The sequence below is a fragment of the Aspergillus multicolor genome (assembly GCF_047715735.1).
Source record: "Aspergillus multicolor strain CBS 133.54 unplaced genomic scaffold BDW74scaffold_17, whole genome shotgun sequence".
In the NCBI taxonomy this organism is placed as follows: Eukaryota; Fungi; Ascomycota; class Eurotiomycetes; order Eurotiales; family Aspergillaceae; genus Aspergillus; species Aspergillus multicolor.
In genome coordinates this window covers 365,985-391,464 of record NW_027395968.1, presented here as the reverse complement: position 1 = coordinate 391,464, position 25,480 = coordinate 365,985, and the positions used below count along the sequence as shown (strand labels likewise).

Here is a 25,480-nt window from a genome sequence, read left to right as displayed (position 1 = left end):
TGAGCTTGAGTGAGGGGTTTATGCTGAAAATAGCCCACCAGAGCAGTCTCAAAAGTGCCTGGCGACAGAACCACGAATTGTGAGAGGCATCCATGGAATTGACTGCGTTGCTGCGTCATATCCCTGGATCAACAAAGTCAACTATTTTTGTACGGGGTAGAGCGGGGGTGATAGCTTGGTTGATATCGGAGCTCAGCTCAATGAGGAAAGTAGTGTGGGCGTTTGGCTCGTATTCAATCTTTGCAAGTTTGCCACCGAGCCTCAGGAGTGGCATGGAAATCGATTGGTATGCTTCCAGAATGATTTAAGATACCTATGAACAGTAGATTGGGGGGTAAACAAATCACCCCGCTCGCCCGTCTGCGATTTGGAGGAGAACATGCCATCCTGACTACAAATCAGATCATTTGTTTCCTATCTCCAGCTCACCAGTTTGCTGACCCGAAGCTTGGTCACGGCAGTCCAGCACTGCCCGCTCCACCGTTTCCCAAAGTTCGCCAGCTGGAGCGCCGGGCCACCAACCATCGTGCCCCGTCTGCGTCGCTTCAGCAAGTGGTTTCGGCTTTTTTGTCTGACATGATATCTGGGATGCGAATGCCTGTTGATGTGTTGGACGCGCTATAATTAAATAGCTTGCCCGTCGCTGTTGGTTTCTCAAAGCACTGTTTGACTTTGACTTCTGTGGTCCCTCACGCTTCAGATCCATCTGCTCCTACTCAAGCAACGAGCTGCCATTGGCCCATCGCAGCTACCGATATTGACACCAAGTGGAGCTGTTTGTGAAGCCGATCAAGTTTAAGGTCAAACGTCAGGCAAACTGCTTTCTTGTTTTTTTGAGCTTGACGTTTCGTCGTTCCTGGTTCCTGCAAACTTTTCTACTTCTACTCTCGCATACCCTTTGAAATCTCCTCCATCTACCCATCACCATTCAATCGCAGTAATCGCCATCCTCCTAACCAGCACACCGAACACCATGGCAGTCATGAGCCGGATCGTCCAGCTCCTTTGCGTTTCCCTGCTTGCGTCATCTGCGCTCGCAGCTCCAGCTCCGGAAAGACCCAGAGCCACCATCTCCCGAATTGAAGTCCGTGAAGTCGTTGAGCATGTCGATGAGAAAATTATTCACAGCCTCGCTGAGAAACTCCGAACTGCCCGCCCAGACCTCAATGATCGGGATTTCGCTATAGCGCATGGCTTGAGCTTCGTCAAGAGACAGGACACTTCGCCTGGCGCCAGTGAGACGGTGACCGATGCACCAACTACAACGGAGACTACTGAGACCACCAAGACCACCGATCCTACGTCTACCTCCGATACCTCTACCTCTGAGACCTCCACCGACACCGAGCCTACATCGACGACTGAGCCCACCTCTACAGAGACGACCGCCACCTCTACGTCGTCTTCGACGAGCGAGGAGCCCACGACGACCACAGAGCCTGATACTACCTCTTCCGATACCTCAACCTCCGACACTCCTTCGTCCACCGAGACCTCTGAGACTACTACCACATCAGACGAGCCCACCTCTACAACCGAATCCGAGACGAGCACTTCTTCTACGGAAGAGCCTTCTTCCACCACGGCCGGAACGTCTACTTCGACGGAGGAGAGCTCTACTACCTCTTCAGACGAACCCACTACAATCTCCTCAACCACCTCTGCCACCGAGACCTCCACCACAATTACGAGAACCTCAACCAACGCTGATGGCGTACTGGTCACGGTCACCGAAACGGCCGTCGTCCACCCTACTCAGTCGGCTACGGACGAAGCCACTACAACGGGCCCCGAACCAGGACTGCAGACGAACGGTGCTTCCTCCGCTTACATCAATGAACTGTTCGCCATGATGGGTGGTGCCGCTATCGCGGTTGCCGTGCTCTAAACATCAAATGTCATACATAATTTATCTTAATCTCGGTCACCCGGATCTACACCATTGACGCTCGCTACGATTATACCCAACCAAATTCGCTCTTTCCAAATATTAGCCAAACCTTGCATTACCGGCGTTTTATCCTCATCGCATCCGTTATGTTTTATTACAGTTACGCCGTTACGCTCACCCGATACCTTCCTTGCATACATAGAATCCGCGGTGACCATGCTTTTTACCCTCCTCTGCCCTCGGTCCGGGCTGGAGCTTGGCGTTTGTGCTACTTTTACCAATCGCTGTTTGCGATTTGAGAACCTGGACATGTCTGTCCTTGTATCCATGCGACTTCCTTCTAGCGTGCGCATATTTAGACGGGATATGTGGAGTGGATCATTTTATTGAATAGTTAATCCATGGTATTATCAGCCATATTATTTCCTGTGTAGAGCAGTATATGCGTAAGCTAAATAGTGTGATCTTCGTGTTCGGGTATGTATGAGACGCAAAGAGATATATGGCGACTAACATCAACAAAAAGCCCGCAGATGGGGAAACAACAAGTGTCGTCACGGCATAATATGTACCAACCGCCAAGCACCAGCCAAGACTGTATACAGCTGTGCATACCAGACTCCTTGCCCATCGGGCCGCTCATCTCCTAGCTCGAAGCTCGAAGCTTGAAGCTTGAAGCTCAAACAAAGTCTCCCCTCCCTATCTCCATCCCCATTCGCCCTTCTATTCCAATCCAATCAACCAACTCCCCAATCCCCCAGCACCATCACAAATCTAAACCCTCCCCCTCCACCTCTCCTCCCTCGTATAATACCGCACGACACTCTCCCAAGCCGGCGTATCCCCATCCCTCAACAACGCCGCAACATCCACATTAAGCGGCGAGTCGGGCTGCGGATCCGTAAGGAGCTGGTGAATTGCCGTAAGCGTGCTTGATAACGTGTACACGGGGCTCCAGTGTTCCGTCGTCAAGAGCGTCAGGCAGATCTCGCCCGTTGTGAACGAGATATTCGGGTGGCTGATTCTCGTTACGAAGTGGATTGTTGGTGGGGTCAGGGGGTAGGTTGGTGGGATTGCGATGGAGAGGGACCAGAGGCCGTCTATGTCCAGGTGAGAATGTTAGTGAGATTGAATTGGATGGAGGGGTGTTTGGGGAGGAGAGGAGACGGACCTTCGTACGGCGTGCCCTTTACGCCCTTTAGCACGGCTTCCCAGTGAAAGAGGTCGTCGTCGCTTGTTGGGCCGAGGTGTAGGAGGTTTTCGTTCGGGGAGGTGGTGTATTCTTTTAGTTCGCGGAGGAGGCGCTGCGTTGTTGATGAGGGGGGCATTGTGGCAGTTCTCTAGTTCGCGTTCGGATTCGTGGTCGGCGCGGATGGGAAGGGCGGGAAGCGTTGGAGGATCGAAGTCGATGTTGATGCCGTTGAGAGGTGAGGTTGAGGTGAGTTAAGAGGCTGGGAGTTGAGTAACTTGAGTTGCGGTCGAGATGAAGATGCGCGGCGGCGGGCGATGCGGTGCGGCAGATGGCTGAACGCCTGGCCGAGGCTTAAGAAGAGTGGGTCGGCCAGGTCCCGTCTCTCCAGTCTCCAGAAAGCTCCCACGGTCGGGCCCGAGCCATGTGTAAGGCCTGATTCTCTATTCGCCCCTGGAAATTTTCGTCGATCTCTAATATCCATTCTTCTACTTCAATTCATCTGGCTACGGTACATTTGCTTCGTCTATCATAAACTCAATTGAAATTTCTAGCGATGCGCACATCAGGCACGGCCAAGGAGACGGCAAAAGTTCTGCAGGCATTGTCGCCCCCTGCGCGCCGTCAAACGCGCAGCACGTCTCATTCCGCCTTGCTTCAAGGTTTTGCGTATAATGGAAGTTTGAATGGAGTCAGTGAGCTTGTCAAGAAAGAGGATGACAGCTCTTCCCTTTCCTCAATCGACACCGTCGACATCGAAGATATTCTGGAAGAACCGTCGGCAAAACGACGCAAGACGAAAGCAAGTACTGCTGCCGAGGCAAATGCAAGTATCTCAGTGAGAACATCCGAAAAGAAGGTCGAAAAGCTCATCAAGAAAGAGGGTAAACCTCCTAAAGTTCGTCGTGTTCCCGCAAGAAAGATCAAAAGTGAAGATGGGTCTATCACCGTGGAGGCTCCCTCAAACTGGGACACCATCTACTCGATTGTCAAGAAGATGCGCGAAGCCAACCCGACGGCGCCGGTGGATACGATGGGCTGTGCAGAGCTCTACTGGCGGGCTTCTTCTCCACGGGATAAACGCTTCCAGACTCTGATTGCGCTGATGTTGTCCTCCCAGACCAAAGACACGGTCACTGCCGTTGCCATGCAGCGTTTGCATACCGAGTTGGGTGAGAGCGGCGCTCCCGCTATCAAGGTCGAAGCGGAACTCAGCCAATTGGCTGTTAAGCAAGAAGTAGATCTTGATCAGCCAGCTATCAAGCAGGAGGTGGCAAATGGTGTACCACCAGCCCAGCCTCTTCACGATAGCACATTGAACCTGGAGAACATACTCGCTGTCTCTCCAGAAAGACTCAACTTCCTTATTGGCGCCGTCGGCTTCCACAATAACAAGACCAAGTATATCAAGAAAACGGCCGAGATTATCCGTGACCAGTACAACTCCGACATCCCATCTACCCCCACCGAGTTGATGAAGCTACCCGGTGTCGGTCCGAAAATGGCATTTTTGTGTATGAGCGCTGCCTGGGGAAAGCATGAGGGAATCGGTGTTGATGTGCATGTTCATCGTATAACTAATCTTTGGGGTTGGCATAAGACCAAAACACCGGAAGAGACTCGGATGGCGCTGGAATCGTGGCTGCCAAAAGACAGATGGCACGAGATCAATAAACTGCTAGTAGGATTGGGTCAGACTGTCTGCTTACCAGTGGGCCGGAGGTGTGGTGATTGTGACCTCGCAGGGACGAAACTTTGCAAGAGTGAAATCAAAGGCATGGTCCCCAGAAACAGCAGTCGAGGCCTGCCCAAGAAGGAAGAGATTCACCCGGAAACCTTCTCAGTGACTGGAGAGCCGAAAATCAAGATCGAGGCGGAGTAGGTTTCTGCAGGTTCCAGCTATGTGGATGAGCACATTTTGGAGAGGTCCATGGGATTGTTTTGATTTCCTCAACCACATCATCAAGTATTAACTACGTCCTTCCTCACTTCAAAAATCCATTCCGCACTTGTCTTCAGCCAGTCTTTCTACACAACAGACCTGCCTTGGCCAGTTTAGTCTTCTATACATTTCTCGTGGTGCTAGCAAGCGATCTCTCTGGCTCAATCCTGCAGCTACCCTTTATCTGCGTTTCTCCTCCGCCGGCGCATCCTTGCCGTCGTCTTCGGAAGTCAATTCCACTCTCAACACGCGTAAGTTTTTCAGCTCGCATCCCTCGCAACGTATTCTGCATCAAGTGGCATCGAAACTAACTGGTTCGATCGCTTTATCTACTCTAGGACCTCATGGACTTCGAGTGGCTCGAGGATGAACACAATGTTCTTCATCTGATGGCCATAGATAATGAAGATCCTCCGCTGGATACGGACCCTGTACAAAGAGAACCATCCATAGAGCTCGGGGACCCAAGAGAGGCCTTCATCGAACTTGGAGACCTACGAGAAGCGTCCATCGAACTTGGAGATCCCTTGCAAGTTTCACCGAGCGGCATCACATTCTTTGACCTGCCGGAGAACGTCAAGATCAAGATACTAGAGTATGCTGCGCTGTTGCGGCCGTGCCCCGTCGAGTTTGGCATGGAAAAATATCGTTTCAACTATCCCAATAGCCTTCGCTCATGCACCAACAGCAACGGCGTACGTCTGACTCGATCGAGTTACACGGACAAATGGGTGTCTCCCTATCACGACACATGCGGCCACCCTCCACTGCCTATCGGGATATTCCGAGCTTCGCGAGCGGCTCGCGAGGAGATCGGAACACTCTTCTTCGCACGGAACCGCTTTAGCACCACCCTCCTCAATCGGTCAGATTTCAACCTGTTCAAAGCTGCCACCAAATGGGGTCTGAAGCATATCAGACATCTGCATCTGAACTTCGGTTTTCCAGCTACCCGGAATCTCAAACTAACCGGCTCATATCACCGCACAATGCTAAAAATCTGGACTGAGTTCTGTGATAAGGCGACGGAGAAGATGCCCGCTCTCAGGGTTTTCAGCTTGAAGTGCAAGGTCAAAGAACTCGAGGTGGCCAGCCGGCTAATGTGCATAATGGACCCTTTCCCAGTCCTGTTACACTGTGCTTTCCATTTTGCTGATCACCAAGATGATGATATCCAGCGTGTTTTGAAGCGAGTCACCTGGAGACTGACTGGCAATCTCAAGGAGGGGCCTCCTTTCCCCTTTACAAAACTGCCAAAAGAAGTACAGCTCATGGTTCTCGAACACCTTATGGTCGAGCGTATTGATCCTTATTTGCCCTCCGCCGAACGCGATCACGCGGTGGTGGGATTTATGGATCAAAAACTTCGGCCTACGCCAAACTCGCCTCTTGTTTGCTGTGGCACTTGCTCCCCTCTCGGTGCCAGGTGCTTCTGCGAAGCTCGCCAAACCGCTTTTTCTACGAGCTGCACCTGCTTCTCCTCGCCGCTACCTTATTTCCTCGTTAGTCGCGAGTTCTATGAAGACTGTCGCCGTCTTTTCTTCTCAAAGAATCGGTTTACAGTTGTGGAAGACGACCCCGAGTCTGTCATGCGCTTCTTCAGCTCAATACCTACTCCCTCTTTCATGAACATTCGCCATCTGTCCTTCAAGTTTCCCCTAGTCTATAGATTTCCGCACAAGTCCAATAGGTATGAAGAGACTTCGCTGCTCTCTTGGTCTGTTTTACGTCGCTTCATCCGCGAACATTTTGACCTTTCGCGTCTGTCACTGAGCATTGTCGACCTCGGAAGCAAGGGCATCACTGCTGGGCGAAACAATTATATGCGCCGCATGCTGAAGGATTTTGCAGAGTTGAAGGGTCTGCACGACTTTCGTGTGTATCTAGCTGACGACCCTTCGTTTGAAAAGGAGCTAGAACGGGCTGTCGTCGGCAGAACAAGCGCTGGGCGATATCGCCCATTCCCCGTGTCTTCCAGGATCACTCAGGAGAACCATCCGTAATTTAGAGCATTGTTCTTGTGCTCTTTGCTTGCGAGTTCCATTAAGCTCCCAGTTTTCCCCTTCTATGCATCAGCGTTTGTTCCATTGCTTACTCTTGAATTTCCTTTGCAAGACCCCCCTGATTTGTCGCCTGTATCAATCATCATTTACCGTCAGTTTTTATGACTATGTCGCATCTCATGTCTTAACATGCATGCTTTATACCCAATACTAGCTTCGTGCTTTCTTTTCTCAAAACTCAAGAAAAATTCTCCTGGATCTTATCTTCGTTTTAGTACAATGAAAATGCCAACGTTTACGTTCACCCATTTTCTGAAGCAGTGGTGGTGGTGGTCGTCGGGAACTATATATTTCCTGCGAACTGAATGAAGGTACAGCGATTACCTCCGTTCGTACCTACCGCAGAGTAAAACAACGCCAATAGCACCCAATTGTAAGAAAACAATAACCGCAATGTGTGCAACCGGCCCTTGGAAAGAGCTTTTCAACAGCTGATGACCCAAGAATCATTGTGCATAACTTCAAGATATGTAAACATGACTAAGCACTATGCGCGCACAAAATGAGGTCACCATCGACTGTTTTCTCTCCCCGCACGAACTACGATAATCTTCCCAAGTTTCTAATTGAGCCACACACCGGCAAGCCTGACGCTCACCCACTAATTATCAGAACTCAGAACCAGAAGAGACTGTGTCTACGGATCAAATCCCGCCCCCGTCTCCCAAATCAGCCTTAATGGCCCCCCCAACACCAATCTCCGTTCCCTTCTTCGCCGAAGCCCAGCAACAGCTCCTCCTAAAAGAGCACGAAGCCGAAGTCTCCTCCTCCAAACTTGCCGACACCGCCTCCGCGTCGCCATCAACCCGTCGTACCCTTCAAGCGACCGGACATGCGCTAACGGGGATTATTCTCTCGCAATGTCGCACCGGCATGGGCGGCCGTCTCGTCGGCGAGTTTACGGCTGATGCGGCTATATCGGCGGGCGGTGGGAAAGGCAAGGGGAAGGATGACGCTGATGCGAAGTCAAATATTGCTGCGAATGGGAAGCTCAAGCTTGGTACGCATGGGATCCGAGTTGGGGATATTGTGAGGGTGAACGAGGTTGGTGGTGCGGGGAAGAAGGTTGTTGCGTCTGGGAAGGATAAGAAAAAGGATGGGGACTCGGCGAAGGGTCCGGAGGGTGTTGTTACTAGGGTTGGTGAGAGTAGCATCTGGGTTGCTTTTGGGCAGCGCGGGGGTGGAGGGCGTTCGAAGGAGGAGGATGAGGAGGTTATTGAGGAGTTGTATGGGAAGAAGCTTTGGTTGTACGTTTATGTCCCTTGCGGCCTCGGAGTTTCTCCTGGAGCTCCGCTCGGACATCCATATCAAAACTAACTGGAGGATCGCAGTATCAAGCTGGCAAATGATGTGACTTTTAGAAGGTGCGGTCTCGGGAGGCCTCTATATTCCGATGCTTTGGGAGCTGGAGCTAACCTGGATCTCTTACAGGATGAGACAAACTATGGAGAAGATGGGAAAGATGACCGAGTCCGACTATACGCATTTTCTGCGAGTTGCCTTTGGGCATACAACCCCTCTCCAGCCAGACTACGAGGCCTCCGGGCCAATTGAGTTTATCGACCCGACGTTGAACGACTCTCAGAAAGAGGCAATCAAGTTCGCACTAGCTTCTCGAGACATTGCCCTCATACACGGACCTCCAGGAACAGGAAAGACGCACACCCTGATTGAGCTGATTACCCAAATGGTCAAGAGGAATCTCAGAGTGCTTGTGTGCGGACCGTCAAACATCTCGGTGGACAATATTGTTGAAAGGCTGGCTCCGAAAAAGATTCCTGTTGTGCGAATTGGCCACCCGGCCCGCTTGCTGCCCTCGGTCCTTGACCACTCGCTGGAGGTATTGACTCAAACTTCCGATGCCGCTTCTATCGTGAGGGATGTGCGGAAGGAGATTGATGAAAAGCACGCTAGTATCCGGAAGACGAGATTCGGTAGGGAAAAACGTGCAATCTATCAAGACATCAAGGAGCTACGGAAGGAATTCCGAGAACGAGAGTCAAAGTGCGTGGAGAACCTAGTCCGCGAGAGCAGCGTTGTACTTGCCACTCTACATGGCGCGGGAGGCCACCAGCTGAAGAATCAGAAATTTGACGTAGTCATCATCGATGAAGCTAGCCAGGCGCTGGAAGCTCAATGCTGGATATCATTACTCTCTGCACCGAAGGTCGTTCTTGCTGGTGACCATCTGCAGCTTCCGCCTACCGTCAAGTCCGCGCCACAGAAGACAAAGGAGGCGGACCAAAACGGCGATAAGGACGCGGTCGGTCGCTTCTCCCTTGAGAAGACTCTATTTGATCGGTTGTTATCGTTGCATGGGCCAGGGACCAAACGCATGCTGACTACACAGTACCGCATGCATGAGAATGTTATGCGGTTCCCGTCAGACGAGTTGTACGAGTCCAAGCTCGTCGCCGCCGCCAATGTCAAGTCCCGGCTATTGACGGGCCTACCTTACGAGGTCGAGGAAACTGACGATACGAAGGAGCCAGTGGTATTTTGGGATACGCAAGGTGGAGACTTTCCAGAGAAGGTTGAAGACGAGGACGTCGCGAAAAAGGAAGGTCTCCTCAGTGAGAGTAAGAGTAATGAAATGGAAGCCCTGGTGGTAGCAAAGCATGTGGATAACCTGGTGCAAGCTGGTGTGCGGCCTGAAGACATTGCTGTCATCACTCCATACAATGGTCAGCTGGCTGCCTTGTCCCAGTTGTTACGGGAAAAATACCCTGATTTGGAATTGGGCAGCGTCGACGGGTTCCAAGGCCGCGAGAAGGAGGCCGTTGTGGTCAGTCTCGTGCGCAGTAACAGCGAAAACGAAGTTGGCTTCCTGGGGGAGAAGCGGCGATTGAACGGTATGTTCCCTGTGCATGACTTACTATTCTGAGCAGCTCTGACGCGATTCAGTGGCTATGACTCGGCCAAAACGACATCTCTGTGTCTGCGGAGACTCGGAGACCATAAGCAAGTGAGTTGCCCTTTGCTGCGATCCCTAGCTGGCGTCTTGCTTAAAATAGAGTACACTGACTTTCTGTAACAGAGGAAGTGGATTTCTCAAACGATGGATGGCGTATCTAGAAGAGCATTCGGATTTGCGCTATCCCGACGCGGGAGAACTGCTTTGAAGTCCGCCCAGACCCTGACTCTAACTTTCGGTCCCTGCCCGACTCTCCACTTGCATGCATGAGGACCCGGTGGCCGGATAGAGCAAGGTAGTACGGCTATCGACCTCTTTGTTTGAAGATTTGAGATCCTGGATGATCGCCGCCGATGTCCTTTATCCAGATAGAGTTACGACCCTTGAGTCATGGTCCTCAAATAAACAGGGTATGTTCGGGGTGTTCTTTGAAACGATTTGGCAACCGGGAAGCTGGCCTCTGCCCGTGCTTTGTGCGAACTTGCCTGTCATAACCATACTGGAAGCTGGGATCAGCTACGGCCCGATTTTGGGGCTGTTTCGAAGTGACACTTACGGAGACACCCACGGACAACACCCTGAATATGTATATTGTACTGTATACTTCAGGGTCGCAGTCACGGACAACCGCCGGGCTGCTGGGGTAAGATCGGTAGGGCAGATCCTCTAGGTGTTTCAGGTCTCCAAATTCCGGGCTCACGGACCACGAAAACAATGTACGGAATACGGTAGGAACCGACTGTGGCTTCGAGTGCCCCGTCTGACTGGCTTTGTCCGACCGCTACACACCATCATGCGGCGGGCGATGGTGGCGGCGAAGGAAGAGAAAATCTCGCTGATTCCTGAAACGCAGCCCAATCCGTGTCTTGATGCGTGCTTGCTGACGAGAGCGCCTTCCGGAATGGACTAATGATGTCAAGGTCAGCGATTTGGAGCAAGACAAGTCTTACTATCAGGCAGCAACTGTGGACTGTTTGACTTCGTCGCGGGTACGGAGTCCTGGTTGTCGTTGGAACTCAGAACATGGATAGTCATCGAACCCATCGACGAAACAGACTGTGGAGTACGAGATATGCCGTCATCGACACTACTGCACTGGAGTTGTTCCAGAACACCGTGACAGCAAGCTGGTGGAGCAAGCACGTGCACTCTCTTCGCTGGTGGGCTCAGCAGCTCAGCTATGCTGCGCGGCTGCCTACGCACCTGAGGTCTTGGGCTGAGCGTCCATTGCGAAGCTGCCTTCTTTATTCGGTATCCAGTTCCTTGTTGTCCAGATGAACGAAAAGGACATTCCATAGCGTCTAAATACTGTGCCCTATGAGGCATTAAAGTTCAACAGGAGATACAAGCACTGAACCACGGAAACACTGCTAGCTACTCCTGAGGTTAGTCTGACATGCATGCACAAATCACTGTAAGAAGACCACAAATTACCCCTGTGTAAATCCCTGAATCAGATGATTTGCCTTCTTTGCCTTGATGCATGTGTATAAAGCGCAGGATTGGCGGTCTGGCCAGAGTCACAGTCGAGTAATGACTCGGTCGTCATACTGACTAACTGGCACTGGCTCAGGCACGGGAATCCTCAAACACGCGATCTGAAACAAGCACAGACACTCCGCGTCCTCCTCCCCCCATCGTCCGCAATTTCCCCTCCATCTTCGCTCTCCTTTCCTATTCTCGCGCTGTTCGCTCGTTTTTTGGTCGTCGAATCTTTTTCTGCCATTCTCTTTGATCATTCGCAACAATTCTTTTGTCTTACTTACTATTATTCGCTCGTCATCATCGTCCGCGCTGTGCCTGAGCTCTCCCCTCCATTGGCCCACCTCCACATATCTCAAACGCCCGCCTCTCCGGCTATGCACCACGACTCAGCATCCACCACTCTCTGCTTGACATGAGTTCTTCTGCGCCTCGCCCCGTCTGATAAGCTCCACCGGCCCCGTCTCTCTTTTCTTTTTGCACCCGGAGAGCCGGAGCTACCGCTTCGATCTTAACCGGTCGTGGCTGCATTCGCCCTCGTCTTGGATCCCGGTCTGCCTTGCTTCAGCCTGTCGGACGAGCAAGCCCTGCAGCTCTGTGATTTTCTTTGTGCCTATGATCGTCTTTTAGCTGCTGCTTCCACGTTCCTTCTACCGTCTTTCGTTAAACCTTGCTCGTCAGCAGCCACGTGCGCCACTACATAAACTCGGCCTACGAGTACCCCGGACAACTCATCAGCTGGATCTCTATTATATCTACCCTTGACGCCCGATTATGCCTGGAATTCCTTCTGCCAAGGTAAGCATACCCCTCTCACAGTGCTCCGTTCGTTTGTCTGACCCTTGTTTGGTCCTACTTTTAGCCCACCAATCCGAGATATTCTTCGCTGTGACCACTTCAATCAGCCGACAGTTTCATATACACCAACTCTCTTCGCCGACGCTCGCTTACACCTCTTTGATGCAATAGTCATTTCTTTGTTAATACCCAAAAGATACCGCTGTTGGTTCTCGCTTCTTCCGGAGATACATTCTTTATCTTACTCGTTACCCCTTGACCTGAGTGCGCGCATGTACTCGACTGAGACCATACCCATTGCACTGATTTATCTATACATGCCTCTCGAAAGAAAAATGTCTAGACCCATTGGGCGGAGTAGCTCCGTCCGGAGCCCTGTCAGCCAAACAGACTATTCCGCTCCGGCTCTCACAAACGATGCCGAATCATTCGACACTGCACTGCCTCCGATGAGCTCCAAAGAGCTGGTGGTGTCAACACGCCGACAGCAGGGTGGACTTCCACGATTACCGTATCCACAGAATTTCACGTCTATTCAAGGAGGGCTGGGTGGTCACCGCCGGACGGGAAGCACCCTGAGGACCGTGATGAAGAAGATCTTCACCCGAAATCGGCGGAGTCGGACAGACGAAATGGATGATCCTACATCGGACTTCAGTTTTAATAACAATTCATTCCCGACCGGCCAACGACAGAAGTCTCCAAAATCTCCAAGCTCAATAAGTTCACACCAAGGTGTCCAAGTTCAACAGCCCACCGCAACATTGACGACGCTGGATGTCGTGTTAAAACAGCTGGACACTGAACCTCGTCAGCGACGAGCAACTTTGCCTAGCCTCATATTCTCTGACGATGAATCTCGACAAGCACTTGAAGCGGTTGTTCACCCGGGGAGGAAACCCAGCAGCAGAAAGCTGAGTCCTCATGCGCATAGCGACCCAGATGATGTCCGGCGACGTCGGATGCAGAACGTAAAGCGACGCTCTCGGAGCGCAGGCGCTCTTCGTGTCTTGGGAAAAGAACATCATCGTATGTCTCCTATACAGTGGAAGAGACGGCGAAGCGTAGAGTCAACTTTCCTAGAGTCAACCACCTGCGGTGTTGGCTCTGATAGTGATTCATCTCGCCCACCCACTCGGTCCACCGTAGGAACTGCTTCTACTTCCAAACCATCCGCGCAGGTGTCGGCTTCTGAGGTGGAGGACGAAGTAGAGGAAGAACCTGAAGACGAGCCCGTGCCTCCAGTGTTACCCACCAATGTCGGGGAACTCATCAGCTCTATGCAGAACGACGACAACGTCTCGCTGGATCAACGGATGACCACATTGGAGGTAAAACTCATCGACCTGGAGTTTGCGATTGCTCGGATGCAGAGCGGACGTGCAGAGACGCCAGCAGAGCCGCAAAACCGGAAGGGCTCGCAACAATCATACCATAAACGTCAAAAGTCTTCTGCGAAACCCAAAACGTCCGGCCAGTCTCCACCATCAAGTCGCGACGATTCTCCCAACGCAGAAAACCTTCCGTCGGCAGAGCGTCCCCTTAGCACTAGTACAATCCGCCCGAGTGCAAGCGACATTCATCGCGCCCGCGCCTTGCAAGCACCGTCAATGGTGTCTCTGAACAGTAGTGACTCAGGTGCCATCTCCGTGCAACAATATAGCGCACTGGTCATGCTTCTCCGCCGCGAACAGACTGCACGTCGAAACCTCGAACAACAAGTCACCGGCCTTCGGGAAGACATTGAGAGACTAACGCGAATCGCGCAAGACTCCATGGGCATGGGGACAATGTACCCAATCCGCAGCGCCGAGTCCGAAGAGTACATGCGCGTACGTCCAGATGACTCGTCCCCCGTCAGCTCACCGCGCCGAGCACCAGTCAACCTCCCCTCCCCAATTCACATTAAGAGCGATTCGGAGTCCATGTACTCCCGCGACACCGCTGACCCAAAACCCTTTCGTCCCTGGCAACCCACTCGCCGCATTGAAATCGCTAATATGATTTAATCGCCCGATTCTTTATCATTTCTCTTCATGACGCACACTCTTGGACACAATCTAGACTCTTTTCCACCTTGGATGATGATTTGCGATACCACATATCCTGACATACCCATTCCTCTCTTCTGTTGTACATCCTTGTGAGCGTTTCGTTTGGTGATCTACAAAGTCAATATCCGCATCTTCTGTTGGTTCCCAGCGTTCTTGTACATATAGCATTTTTACTTCGTTGGCATAGCCTGGTCGCTATTCTAGAATGATTCTCAATTTAATATGATATCATTGATTAAAGATCAATATAAGCTAAATAAAAACATGATAAAGGCACAAGAGTGATGATACAAGCAGAATCTAGGGGGAAAGATATTGATAACACACTCGCCTCAACGATGCACCGCAAATGCAATATAATCTCTCGCTTCAATTACTCGAGCTTTTTAGCTTCCCCACGAGCCGCTGCCAACTCTTCAGGCCCAGGCGCAAACTGGACCTTCTTCCCATACAGCCCCTGAACCCTGCACAGCAGCATCCCAGCTGCATACCCGATATACGCCCCAGTCAGAATCGTAATCGGATACGCCTGCCACGGGCGGTCCCTGCCAAAACCAAACAAGTCAGCTCAACCCTCCAAAACAGGCCCAGCGGCCCCAGGCAAACAAAGACACAAGAAACAGAAACAAAAGGTTAACCTACCAATCCAACGGAATCGGCACCGCCCCAAGCCAAGCCCCAATACAGGTCCCCAGCGCGCCTCCCCAAACCGCATCGAGCGGGCGTGCCGCGCCCCAGATCTCGCTCCAGACATTCCCATCTACACCGTGCGTATAGATAAGCGGGAACGATGTGAGGAGCGCCATGTGCGCAGCGCAGAGGAAGGTCAGGGCGTGGTGCGTCGTGAAGGGGGCGCCGAAGAGGATGAGCAGGATTGCGAGGACGGGGGTTGAGAGGAGGGTTGTGAGGGTTAGGGAGAGGAGGGCGGGCTGCATAATGGATCTCTTGTTAGCTATCTGCACTTTTACACGGTGGGAAGGGAGAGGGGAAGGTAGGGATGGTATAACGCACGGTGAGTTTCCACGCAACGAGCACCAACCCCGTCGACCACGAGCTGCCTCCAGCGGCTTTCCCGCGGCGTCGGAGCGCGCTCATGCTCGCGCTCTTCTTGACGGTCTTGGTTTCGCTTGTATCGGACGAGGTCTCCTTTTCGCTGCCGGCGGGGGGCAGGCAACCCATGACATAGACGGCCTGCAGGCCGACGAGGTAAGGTATATCACCGAGCAACTCGGCAACGGGGTTCTCGACGACGGAGCTGAAGCGGTAGACGATGAGGGAGAGGAGGAGGGCTGGGTGGGCGAGGGCGTAGACGCGGGCGAACTGCGTGGGGAGAATTTGGACGGGGGGTTGCGAGGGTTTTGGTTTCGGGGGTGCCGTGCTTGGAGCGGGAGTTTGGGAGGTGGTTGAGGAGGCCATTGTTGTGGATTGAGCTTGTATTTCGGAGATAGAGACGTAGAGTGTTGGAGGAGGTATTGTGGGCGCTGAGCGCCGATTCAATGAGGTTGTGCGGTCAACTTTTCTTTGCTGCGGTGATAGTTTGCGGATGGAGGTGCCGGAGATGCGACGGGGAGCTGCAAATAATTGTTGCTGTTTGATTGGTTTGTTCTGTGAGGTTATTGATGCCTGAATTTAGAGGCATGCATTTCTGCCCTGCCGAGGTTAGTAGATGAGCTACACCTTACAGCAGAGTAAGTAAAGAGGAAGTTGAGAATCATAATTTTAGTAGCAAGCTAGAGAACAGTTTTCAGAAGCAAGAACACATCAATCGTGAGCCATAACGAGCATCAGGGGTGGGGTATGAGAACAGTCAGCGAAAACATGAAGCCAAAGCTAAGCATACATCCCACGCCTCATCCAAGGAAATACAAAGGAAACCGGCTCCCGAAAACCAAATCCGTAGATAACGACAAAGAAGAAAGAGATCGCAAATCAAGCCATCTATCGTGAAGTACGGGTTTCCCAGTCATTGTAGTGTATCCAAAATCCTCACGGGTGGGGATAGGTCAAGCTCACATCTCTACTGCGTGGTAGGGGTCGACTCGATTGCTTCAGCCTCTTTTTTGACCTCACTTACAGGTGCCTGCGCCTCGGAGGCGGGAGGAGTCAGCTCTTCGGCGGCTGCCTTTTCAGCGGCCCTTTCTTCAGCTTTCTGCTCAACCACGCCATCTAACTGAGCAGCTGCTTGTTCGACGGGGTTAAACGGCGAGACAGGACTGTCGGGGGTAGGAGGCTCTTCAGGAATAGCCGGGGGTAGTCCAGAGCTGGGCAGAGGGGAGACAGGAGTCACCACCTGTGTCTCTCTCGGTTCCCGAGTTACGTCAATCGGAGCCGGCCGGGGACTGTTGTTGTCCCTGCCAGGAAGCGATAGGTTTTGGCTTGAAGCAGCGTCGTCTGAGTAGACAGGGCTTCGTGTCCGATCCCTCTCCGATGACTCTCGAACACCATCTCGAACCTGCGCAACCTTGGCCTTGAACTTCCCAAAGAGACTTCGCTTCTCAGGCTCTGCAGCAGGGACTTCCTTCGGGACGCCGTTGTGAACTTCGGCGTCCAAGCTCAGCGGCTGGTAAGAAGGGTCGTTGGCGAACTGCTGAAGGTCGGACGGAGAGCTCTTGCTCGACTGATGCCAGCTACCAATCGAGCTCGTACTGCGGTCTGCTCCAGGACTTGAGGCGGTAAGAGGGGGCGACCCCAAGCCAAGGCCAATATGTTCATTGCTTCGCTTCGCTGTTCGGGGGAATCGCCAACTTCGGCGATGCTCTTTACGCGTCGCTTCATCGGTGTGGTCGACATCGGAATAATCCGTGAACGATGACCGCGAGTTCATAGATGGCGTCCGTGAGCCGTGGGGTCGTAGGGCGTCCCCAATAAGGTGTCCACTTTCGGTCTGGCTTATCCTCTTCTCAGGTCTTCCCACCCGCTGGGAATCCCCATCCTCAGCACTTGCGTTGTTGGATGGCTTCGGGGTTGCGCCTCCATCGTCCTGCGAGGATTCCGATCGTGGCGGCACTTGGGCTGCAAGCAGCGCCGATTCAGAAGTCGCGGCTTGGAGTGAGATGGCAGAGCTTTGTGCGCTTTCGTTTGCGCTTCCCGGTATCCGCTTCTTCTTTAACCTATTTGGTTGCCGCGGATCCTTCGAGTCTCCACTCGGCGGTGGAGACTTTGTGAAGAAACTTGAGAGCTTACGCTCCCTTGTCGGTGTAACAACAGCGGGAGCGAGTGACGCTGTAGGAGGCGGCAAGTTGACGTGCTGAGGCTTCTCAGGCATGACTTGCTCAACTTCGGACTTTGGCATTGGCCCATGAGTGGCTGAGTGCATGTATGCGATCCCAGGTGTTGCCTGGATAACGGGGGGATGCGGTGGAGACTGCAAGGCCGTCCCGGTAGATGGGGGCGTGCGACTTGAAGATCGAGATTGGTGTGCCGGCGTTCCGGGAGAGTTCGTGGACTCGGCAACTCGATGATGACGCATCGCAGGCGACATCTTGGACGGTAGTGTGTTGCTTCTGTGCACTCCCACTGCACCCAACGAGGTGGGAGTCGCAGGGTTGGAAACATTGTTTGACGTGCGTGAGTTCCTCGACGATACGGAAACATTCCTCCGTAGCGACTCGTACTTCTTGAAGCTGTCGCCTCCCGCGCTGGCACTGGATACAGAGCGACGGACGTTCGATTGGGACGTCGGTGGCCGAGTATTGCCAGATTCGACCTCCTTGACAGTTTGTTCATCGGCGGCTGTGCCGTTCATACCCACAAGGAAATGGTCCTGGTTCTCAATGAGGAAGATCAGCACATCCTGGCTCAGCTTGTATTCGTCCGGCGACATGTCGTGCTGAGGATGAGAGAGTAGTCCGGGTTGGAAGATGGCGGACAGGTTGGCAGAGTTCATCCGGTTCTGATCGGATTTAGAAGCAAAGACTGCCAGAAGATCGAGGATGTAAAGCAGTAACTGCTTGTTGAGCGGGGGCAACTCTCGGATCAGTTGCTGGTAAGCGGCGACGGCTTTAGAATGCTCAGCAGCCTCGGATTCCTGGGAAGGGCCTTTTTCCTGGGCCTGGGATTGGAATTTGCGCAAAGGCTCCCTGAATCGCTCATAGAATTCCAAGGGAACAATTGGTTCCGGGAGCTGATTCAGGTACCGGCGAAGAACATTTGCAGCATCGTGCACGGTGTATCCAGTCCAATCTAGGCCTTTGCCATATCGCTCAGGGGAGTCGAAGATCTCCTGTAGATCCTTAATGCGCTTCGCAGACCCGTTGAGACGAAAGATTCCCTCGACATCGGTCGCTAACAAAACACATAGGTTAGCGCCGACCGTACAGCACCAACTGATCAACGATTCGTACCTTTCTCCTTCAAGAACACTCCACATTTTGCGACCACAATGGGCACGTAGCCGTAGATGAAACTTTCCCCATTGTCGTTTGTGAGGGAGATGGCGACGTTCGCGTACTTGATGCTAACTTTGAGGGGAACGCCGAAAATACCCTGCTGTGCTTTTTCTGGGCTCAATTGTTAGCCGATAGGATCTCAAAGGGGACGTATTCAACCGCGATGTATTTTGGAGAAGACGGCGTTCTATAGTGTAGGATAATTGAGAGAAGGCAATAAATCAACGACAGGCGAGGTCTGGGCGAAACTCGCCAGCTCATCGCATTGCCATCACGCCGAGATTGTCGCATCTTGAAAGGGGCTGTGATCGGACATAGCCTCCGCACGTACCTTTCGGCTCCTCCTTTCTAGTGTTCCTCTTGAATTGCCTCCACCAAGTTGTAAGGTCTCGTCTCGAAGGAGGGGAGGCAGGGGACGCTTCGCGCTGGGGCGCTGTTGGCGGAAGCGATTGAAACGGCTCAGCCGGCTTTCCAGTCACCATTTTGGATGGAAGATGACTGAAAATAAGCGGCGGAGTATGATCGAAGAATCGGTAATATAGCGGGATAGTTGACCGACAACTATTTCGTCACTGGCGTCGAGCGCAAAGAAACCGGGGCTGGGATGACGATGATCCCAAAATAGCACGGCAGCCTGGGGTCGAGTAGCGCGCAGGCCGCGGCAGCCCAGCGTGGCAAAGGTAGGAATAGCGTCGACGGAGCAATACAGGACAGGTTCGAGGCAGAATTCGTACGGTGCAGAATTAACGGTCGAGAGGTAAAAAGAAAGGAATCCAGGGAGAAGGCGAAATGGTGGTGGTCGATGAGAAGGGGGAAGGGAGATGTAAGAAAGGGTGAAAGGTCGAAGCACGAGGCACAGGCAGAGGCAGAGGCAGCCAGTCAAACCAAGAGGTCAACCACAAGCTGACAGGGAACTTTAGCCCCCTCGAGTTTGTTTGGAACAAAGTAGGGTTCAGCGGAAGATGATCAGAGTCCAGTAGGAGTGTCCACAGCCGATGAAGAACTGAAGATGGGAAAGAATGACATTCAGAAGTGGATGAAGCGGTGGGTGGAGGACCAACGAGACAGACAGACAGCGACAGAGACAGACTGAAGTTCGCACTGAGGGCAGCACACACACACGACTGGCATCCACTCGCCGAGTCTTATTATTCCGAGACTATTATTGTTGTCCGTTGACATTTCATCTCGATCGCATGTTCGAGTTTTATTACGCCTACGTAGGCACATTGGAGTCCCTAGACCCTACTGACCCGAAATGGGCAAGGGACCTGCCCTAGTTCGAGTCTGCGGCCTGGCGGTGGTTCTGGTTCTGGTTCTGGATTCTGGAACAGGGATCCAGACACAGACATAGACAGGAACGGCGATACGGTCATGGCCTAAAGAACCATAGAAACTTGAAATGTGCCGTTGAGACTCTGAAGAGTTGTTCGCCGGCTGGCTGGTCCGTAGTCCACGTAGAGTTAATCTATTTCTCGATATGGCGATGGAGCGTGCGTGGGCTGGACGATCTTCATGGTCATGGAGCATTTGCTGCTTTTGCCTCCTAGGCTCGCCGACTTTTTGCTTCCGCGCAATGCCAGCGGCTCCAAGTCCACCGAAAAAATTGGCAGCTATCCCAGTCCAGGACCAGAGGCTGACACCGTTGAATTGGATGCAACCTCGAGCTTTAAAACCGCACAGCCGCCGCATCGGCACCTTACATAGTGCAGACTTAGACTACAGTTACCACGGCATCCACCGCTAGCGTGGCTGAAGGACTCCAGAAACAAATGAGCCTGCACGGGCAGCTCATGTCATTTATGATTTATTATTTGAAAACACCCCAGTGGTGGCCGGCAAAGGATTCCTTCCCCTTGGCTGTAATTGGGCTGACGGTCCATCCCGGGACTTGGAGGTTCAAAGCCACCTTGACCTCAGCGTCTCAGCGTCTCAGCGAACTTCCCCAGTGCGCATCATAGGCATCACAACCATGGATACGGTGATGCCAATGGAGAGGGCCTAGGCTCTGCAATTGGAACCGACTGACTCAGGGATAGGGCCTGTTCTTTTTTTAAACCCTGAGTAATCAGCCCTGCTTCGTCTTCCTCTTTCGGCAATAGTGCGTCTGACCGGATTGAAGGGTCACATGATTTGCTAATGCTTAGTCAGATAGTGCTGAGTCAGATAACGTAATTATCAGGTGATCCGCCACCCACAGGTTATCCGCCTACCCCGTAACCCATATAAAATTATAGTTTAGAACTTTTTATAACTTTATAACAAAATAGGTAAAAAAAAAAAAAAAAAATATTTAATAAAATATAAGTTATAAATCTAATAAAAAGCTTTTCCTCAATAGAATCGTTAAGTATAATACCCTATATTAATAAATTACCAAAAATACAGACCTTATTAGTATTACCAGGCTTAATACCTTACATTAAAAATTATAAAAAAAATTATAGTATTATAATAGCTTATATATTAAGTTTTATACTTATAGAGGGGTTGAATGGTAAAATCAAAAATATTTAAAGTATGCTATTTTATATGGTTTACAGGCCTGGCTGATAACCTGTGGGTGCGGATCACCTGATAATTACGTTAGAGGCACGTGACTGAAGAGCTTGCGGGCTCTGAGCTCCGGAGCTTGGTCGGGATAGCGTCAGAACAATTATTGTCGCTATTACTCCTCTACCTTCCCATCATCTCTCTTCACATAATATATCATAATGGACGGGTTAGTACTCACTTCATCTCGCGCTTGATACTCTGCAGCCAGGCAGCAAACATCAGCCTCAGCTGCGTCGTCAGAATCCCGCTAACTTGCCCAGACTTAATGCCTCTGAGCAGCGCGAGCTGGCTAACCGCATGGAGCGGAAGCAGATGAAGGAGTTCATGACCGTACGATCAACTCTACTTTCCTATAGCATCATCGACGCAAGTCAACCGTTTTCTTCCATTTAGTACTAACGCATTCCTCCTTAGATGTACTCCAAGCTCGTCCAACGGTGCTTCGACGACTGCGTCAACGACTTCACCACCAAGTCGCTCATTGCCCGCGAGGAAAGCTGTGTGATGCGCTGCGTGGACAAGATCATGAAGGGATCCGGGCGGATGAACGAGCGCTTCCAGGAACAGAACGCCGCCATGATGCAGAGCGGCTCGCTGCCCGGACGGTAAACGACTTTACTTCGTCTTCTCGGTTTTTGGTAGTTTTCCCTCGGCAGTTTCCGTGTATACTAGACTTTCAATGATACTCTCGCCTTTGCTCGGCTGAATGATTTCGATTCGACGTCCTGCCATCGTAGGGACGACGGTTTGCGGCTGCGTGATCTATAGACTTCAATTCCAGGACTGACCTACCGAGCCGAAAAAAATCCTTCCTTGTATTCGAGCACGCGTGCATTCCATCTTTGCTTTCCGGGCGAGAACTGGACTTCTGAAGATGCGCAACGGCTGGCTCATGTCATGGCAACGAAATTGATACCAGCAGGCATCTTTACCGGCCTTTCATAACGGTGCTTCTCTCCGGTCGCGGGCCATACCCAAACATGTCGAATTGAAGCAGGCCGATTGAACTATTCCAGATGCGTTTCCGGCCCATTCTTCAATGAACTAGTTTTGATTTTCGGGAAACGAAAGAGCTTTGAGCACCATGGATCACTCAAACTGAAATATATGCTAGGTCCCCTTATTCAAATTGTGTCTTATAACGAAATGATTTCTTACCATCTTTAACATCAATGAAAAATTTTCCTAAAGGCCGGAATTCTTATGAAGACAAACGAAGCTCAGTCTATGGATCTCCTCAAAGAGACAGTTCTAGATCAGGCCTTGACATCATCGTCACAGCGTAAGTCTGTCGCTAGTCTAAGAACATTATTCTAATGGCTTCATCCAGCTCTATTTTACCCTTTCACCAGCCCTATAGTCCAGCATATTGCCCATCCCCTTCTCCCCAAGACTAGCCAAACACTCATCCGCGTACCCCAGCGCAACATCCATAAACTCCTCAATCTCAAAACCCTCCCCTAAATCAAGAACCTCCATCTCCCCCAAAACCCCAATTCCGGCCCTGGTCCAACTAACACAGTTCTCCTCGCGCCGGAATCCTTTCTTCGGTAATGAGATTGCACTGAGTCGCTCCCTTACCCTCTCAATCTGCTCCTCAAAGCCCACCCCAGCCCCAGATCCAGAAGACTGCAATGGTAATTTGCCCACTTCAATCTGTCCCAAAATCATAAACTGCCCCACATGATCCCTTGATCTCCTCACCCTGAACCGCCACTCATCACTACTCTGATTCGCGTCAGGGTCGATGTATATCGAGTCCGTGACGTCGAAGTGCACAGGCACAGACACGGCCTCTTCCGACCCTGGCCCACCTGCTTTCGATGTTGATGTCGTTCGGCGAGATAAGTACGCCCCAGTGCAACGCGGAGTACTTCAGACGCGCGCGGTTCTCGCCTAGGGAGTTTTTGCCACGTGCGTGCAGAGTTATTCTGATGCGGGGTTTGTTTTTGGGCCGTGGTCGTTGTAGGGAGAGTGGCATGCTGGATGCTAGGGTTCGGCTTTGAGCTGGGGCTGGGCTGGGTTGGGCAGGAATTGGATCTGCAAGATGGGTACTCTGTAGCTGAAGAGGGTGGAGGGGTGGAGGTGGATTGGATTGGACGGGGGACTGGGTAAAATGCGGGGTGAGGTTGTTGGAACTTGGTTTTTGCTTGTGGCGGGCTTAAATGGCGTTTTTATCCTCCGAGGTGAAGTGCATGATGTATGCAGCGGTTATAGTAAGGACTTATTATAGGTTCTTCAAGTGCTGTTCTCTAGATTTAGTGATACTCATAGGTTGGTAGTATGCTGCTTGCTTGCCACGAGGTATATAGAAGACGATATATAGGAACGATAATAGCAGGCCATATATATGTGGACATTTACAGAAACCACCGAAACTCGCTCGAAGCAGGTCCATCTCTCAACCTCTCGGTCGGAACGTCGATTGCCTTGACAGTAACCCCATCCCTGCGATCCCGCCGTTTATTGTCAAACACCATATACAAACCCAACAAGCCAGCGAGAACCCCACCCGTCGCCCCAAATGCGCCCACCGTGATAAGCGCAGGCATGTACTTGGGCTTATCCTGCTCGCGGAAGACGTTACTCGCGACCAAGCCCATAAGGTTTGCAAGTGGGACACCGATGGACGTCAGCAGGACACGACGGCCTTCGTGCGCGATGTTATTGTTATACCAGGTGCTGAGCAGGACTGATGGCGCGGAGGTTCCCCAGGTCATCATAAAGGTAGCAAAGTAGGCAAGCTGGATTTTGGCCTGGACATCTGAGATGGAGGCATAGATCATAAAGCCTGTGAAGGTGAATAGGAAGCCGAGAACGATAAACGGGGAGCGGAGCTTGACGGCGTCGGAGCTGAATGCGAGGATAAGCAACATCACGGCCCCTGTCACGTTCGGAGCAACGGTATAGAGATTTGTCTTGACGGTGGAGTAGCCGAGCCGCTGGATGATTTGCGGCATGAAGAGGGATACACCCTGCAGTGGGACTCCGAGGCAGATCTCAATGGCGAGGAAACCGTAAGTTGTTGGGTGGCGGAAGATGGCGAGGGCTTCGCGGAAGTTGAACTTCTCGTTGACGATAGCGCTAGAATCAACCTGAATACGGTGGAACGCGAGGGCTTTCTCGTCCGCGGAGAGGAATTTGGCCTCGGATGCACTCCGCGGGAGGTACCAGAAAGCGAATATGGAGAAAGCGACTGTTGCGCTACCTTCGATGATAAACAAGTACCGCCATTGGGACATGGGCGTGTTCTCGATTTGGAAGACTCCGAAGGCGATCAGCCCGGCGAAAGCATTGGCGATGTTGGAAGCTGCATAGAAGACAGCCAGGCGGCGAGCCAGTTCGGCACGACGGTAAAAGGTGGTCAGGTAGTAGATGACAAGAGGAAAGAAAGCAGCCTCTGCCATGCCGAGAAACCAGCGCAGCGCAAACATGCCGCCGAAATTCTTGGTGGACGATGCAATGAGCGTGAAGGAGCCGAAGCTGAACATCAGGATTGGCAGCACCCTGGCCGGGCTGAAGCGCTTTCCCAGCATCGCAATCGGCGGCGCAAAGATGACATAGGGGACAAAGAAGATGGATAGCAGCAGATTATATTGTCCCGGCTTGAAATTGAGGTCTAATTGATTAGCAGCGGTTCAGCAGTTGGTGTGGGAGGCACCTACCATCGCTCATCCCATCTGTCTCAGCATTACCTAGATTTCCCTTGTCCAAAGCATTGAAGAGGTCTATCTGTCACGTCAGCGACTGAACATTCTTCGAGGGTAGTACAAGATACTCACACATAATCGCCAACACGGGCATCAGCCGCAGATCGAATCGACGGCAAAGCGCCCGTTCAGCCTTATGATCGACGACACGAGCAACATTCTCAACGACTCCGGGCGCATAATCATTCTTGCTGTTGGGGTCCTCATTGGGTAAGGAGCCTCGCCCGGCAGATACAGGCGTGTCGAGCGTAGAAGAAGGCGACTTGTGGTCCATGGCCAAGGTTGACATATGCACCCTTTATCCGGAGCTATCGATGTCGTTCAGACCAGACACGAATGAAAGGAAATCAGCGAGTTTTGGTAACCAGGAAGGGGCGGATGCAAGGGATAGATAGCTGTTCGTCATGGAGGAGGATATCTTGATAGAAGCAAGATAGCTTATCGTATCATCGACCGTACCAAGACCTCTATCTCCGGCGTCATCGGTATCTAA

The 25,480-nt window shown here is 51.9% G+C and overlaps 11 protein-coding genes across 11 annotated transcripts; 6 read left to right on the top strand and 5 right to left on the bottom strand.

The window, feature by feature from the left end:
- The first annotated feature begins 413 nt into the window (after positions 1–413).
- BDW74DRAFT_155535 (putative GPI anchored cell wall protein (Dan4)) lies at positions 414–2,308 on the top strand. Its single transcript, XM_073724851.1, has one exon. It carries the CDS (start codon positions 974–976, stop codon positions 1,886–1,888), a length of 915 nt encoding a protein of 304 aa, XP_073582596.1. The 5' UTR covers positions 414–973; the 3' UTR covers positions 1,889–2,308.
- Positions 2,309–2,665: 357 nt separating this feature from the next.
- Positions 2,666–3,219, bottom strand: pex4 (putative ubiquitin conjugating enzyme (UbcJ); the record flags this gene model as incomplete). Its single annotated transcript, XM_073729473.1, has 2 exons — positions 2,666–2,991; positions 3,063–3,219. 2 exons carry the CDS (start codon positions 3,217–3,219, stop codon positions 2,666–2,668), a joined length of 483 nt encoding a protein of 160 aa, XP_073582595.1.
- Positions 3,220–3,590: 371 nt separating this feature from the next.
- Positions 3,591–5,164, top strand: BDW74DRAFT_34601 (endonuclease III domain-containing protein). The gene has a single exon (XM_073732575.1). The coding sequence runs from the start codon at positions 3,637–3,639 to the stop codon at positions 4,960–4,962; it is 1,326 nt and encodes a 441-aa protein (XP_073582594.1). The 5' UTR covers positions 3,591–3,636; the 3' UTR covers positions 4,963–5,164.
- On the top strand, positions 5,122–7,120 carry BDW74DRAFT_34606 (uncharacterized protein). Its single transcript, XM_073732576.1, has 2 exons — positions 5,122–5,273; positions 5,361–7,120. Exon 2 carries the CDS (start codon positions 5,367–5,369, stop codon positions 7,023–7,025), a length of 1,659 nt encoding a protein of 552 aa, XP_073582593.1. The 5' UTR covers positions 5,122–5,273; positions 5,361–5,366; the 3' UTR covers positions 7,026–7,120.
- Positions 7,121–7,664: 544 nt separating this feature from the next.
- BDW74DRAFT_34550 (putative DNA helicase) lies at positions 7,665–10,564 on the top strand. Its single transcript, XM_073732573.1, has 5 exons — positions 7,665–8,332; positions 8,417–8,449; positions 8,517–9,937; positions 9,990–10,050; positions 10,123–10,564. Exons 1-5 carry the CDS (start codon positions 7,764–7,766, stop codon positions 10,205–10,207), a joined length of 2,169 nt encoding a protein of 722 aa, XP_073582592.1. The 5' UTR covers positions 7,665–7,763; the 3' UTR covers positions 10,208–10,564.
- Positions 10,565–12,119: 1,555 nt separating this feature from the next.
- On the top strand, positions 12,120–14,564 carry BDW74DRAFT_34581 (uncharacterized protein). The gene is made up of 2 exons (XM_073732574.1): positions 12,120–12,279; positions 12,331–14,564. Exon 2 carries the CDS (start codon positions 12,552–12,554, stop codon positions 14,286–14,288), a length of 1,737 nt encoding a protein of 578 aa, XP_073582591.1. The 5' UTR covers positions 12,120–12,279; positions 12,331–12,551; the 3' UTR covers positions 14,289–14,564.
- Positions 14,565–14,603: 39 nt separating this feature from the next.
- Positions 14,604–15,876, bottom strand: BDW74DRAFT_155527 (PIG-F family protein). Its single transcript, XM_073724850.1, has 3 exons — positions 15,345–15,876; positions 14,976–15,262; positions 14,604–14,878 (listed from the first exon to the last, which is right to left on the bottom strand). The coding sequence occupies exons 1-3, from the start codon at positions 15,747–15,749 to the stop codon at positions 14,707–14,709; spliced, it is 864 nt and encodes a 287-aa protein (XP_073582590.1). The 5' UTR covers positions 15,750–15,876; the 3' UTR covers positions 14,604–14,706.
- Positions 15,877–16,026: 150 nt separating this feature from the next.
- On the bottom strand, positions 16,027–19,933 carry BDW74DRAFT_155523 (putative Rho GTPase activator (Sac7)). Its single transcript, XM_073724849.1, has 3 exons — positions 19,053–19,933; positions 18,677–18,832; positions 16,027–18,617 (listed from the first exon to the last, which is right to left on the bottom strand). The coding sequence occupies exons 1-3, from the start codon at positions 19,201–19,203 to the stop codon at positions 16,351–16,353; spliced, it is 2,574 nt and encodes an 857-aa protein (XP_073582589.1). The 5' UTR covers positions 19,204–19,933; the 3' UTR covers positions 16,027–16,350.
- A 1,385-nt stretch (positions 19,934–21,318) lies between these two features.
- Positions 21,319–22,469, top strand: tim9 (protein transporter TIM9). Its single transcript, XM_073724848.1, has 3 exons — positions 21,319–21,443; positions 21,538–21,607; positions 21,692–22,469. Exons 1-3 carry the CDS (start codon positions 21,436–21,438, stop codon positions 21,884–21,886), a joined length of 273 nt encoding a protein of 90 aa, XP_073582588.1. The 5' UTR covers positions 21,319–21,435; the 3' UTR covers positions 21,887–22,469.
- A 322-nt stretch (positions 22,470–22,791) lies between these two features.
- BDW74DRAFT_155518 (uncharacterized protein) lies at positions 22,792–23,407 on the bottom strand. The gene has a single exon (XM_073724847.1). The coding sequence runs from the start codon at positions 23,256–23,258 to the stop codon at positions 23,016–23,018; it is 243 nt and encodes an 80-aa protein (XP_073582587.1). The 5' UTR covers positions 23,259–23,407; the 3' UTR covers positions 22,792–23,015.
- A 144-nt stretch (positions 23,408–23,551) lies between these two features.
- On the bottom strand, positions 23,552–25,379 carry BDW74DRAFT_155517 (putative MFS transporter). The gene is made up of 3 exons (XM_073724846.1): positions 25,060–25,379; positions 24,943–25,005; positions 23,552–24,896 (listed from the first exon to the last, which is right to left on the bottom strand). Exons 1-3 carry the CDS (start codon positions 25,274–25,276, stop codon positions 23,638–23,640), a joined length of 1,539 nt encoding a protein of 512 aa, XP_073582586.1. The 5' UTR covers positions 25,277–25,379; the 3' UTR covers positions 23,552–23,637.
- Positions 25,380–25,480: the final 101 nt, after the last annotated feature.

Bases quoted from the DNA above. Each gene is read 5' to 3' on its own strand.
- BDW74DRAFT_155535 (XM_073724851.1), top strand. From the start codon at position 974: ATGGCAGTCATGAGCCGGATCGTCCAGCTCCTTTGCGTTTCCCTGCTT.
- BDW74DRAFT_34601 (XM_073732575.1), top strand. From the start codon at position 3,637: ATGCGCACATCAGGCACGGCCAAGGAGACGGCAAAAGTTCTGCAGGCA.
- BDW74DRAFT_34606 (XM_073732576.1), top strand. From the start codon at position 5,367: ATGGACTTCGAGTGGCTCGAGGATGAACACAATGTTCTTCATCTGATG.
- BDW74DRAFT_34550 (XM_073732573.1), top strand. From the start codon at position 7,764: ATGGCCCCCCCAACACCAATCTCCGTTCCCTTCTTCGCCGAAGCCCAG. The intron at 8,450-8,516 runs GTGCGGTCTCGG...GATCTCTTACAG, and splicing joins AATGATGTGACTTTTAGAAG to GATGAGACAAACTATGGAGA. The intron at 10,051-10,122 runs GTGAGTTGCCCT...TTTCTGTAACAG, and splicing joins GACTCGGAGACCATAAGCAA to AGGAAGTGGATTTCTCAAAC.
- BDW74DRAFT_34581 (XM_073732574.1), top strand. From the start codon at position 12,552: ATGTACTCGACTGAGACCATACCCATTGCACTGATTTATCTATACATG.
- BDW74DRAFT_155527 (XM_073724850.1), bottom strand. From the start codon at position 15,749: ATGGCCTCCTCAACCACCTCCCAAACTCCCGCTCCAAGCACGGCACCC. The intron at 15,263-15,344 runs GTGCGTTATACC...TCCATTATGCAG, and splicing joins TCGTTGCGTGGAAACTCACC to CCCGCCCTCCTCTCCCTAAC. The intron at 14,879-14,975 runs GTAGGTTAACCT...TGGTTTTGGCAG, and splicing joins GTGCCGATTCCGTTGGATTG to GGACCGCCCGTGGCAGGCGT.
- BDW74DRAFT_155523 (XM_073724849.1), bottom strand. From the start codon at position 19,203: ATGGTGACTGGAAAGCCGGCTGAGCCGTTTCAATCGCTTCCGCCAACA. The intron at 18,833-19,052 runs GTACGTGCGGAG...AATTGAGCCCAG, and splicing joins TAGAAAGGAGGAGCCGAAAG to AAAAAGCACAGCAGGGTATT. The intron at 18,618-18,676 runs GTACGAATCGTT...GTGTTTTGTTAG, and splicing joins AGTGTTCTTGAAGGAGAAAG to CGACCGATGTCGAGGGAATC.
- tim9 (XM_073724848.1), top strand. The intron at 21,608-21,691 runs GTACGATCAACT...ATTCCTCCTTAG, and splicing joins AGATGAAGGAGTTCATGACC to ATGTACTCCAAGCTCGTCCA.
- BDW74DRAFT_155518 (XM_073724847.1), bottom strand. From the start codon at position 23,258: ATGCCACTCTCCCTACAACGACCACGGCCCAAAAACAAACCCCGCATC.
- BDW74DRAFT_155517 (XM_073724846.1), bottom strand. From the start codon at position 25,276: ATGTCAACCTTGGCCATGGACCACAAGTCGCCTTCTTCTACGCTCGAC. The intron at 25,006-25,059 runs GTGAGTATCTTG...CGTGACAGATAG, and splicing joins GCCCGTGTTGGCGATTATGT to ACCTCTTCAATGCTTTGGAC. The intron at 24,897-24,942 runs GTAGGTGCCTCC...CTAATCAATTAG, and splicing joins GACAGATGGGATGAGCGATG to ACCTCAATTTCAAGCCGGGA.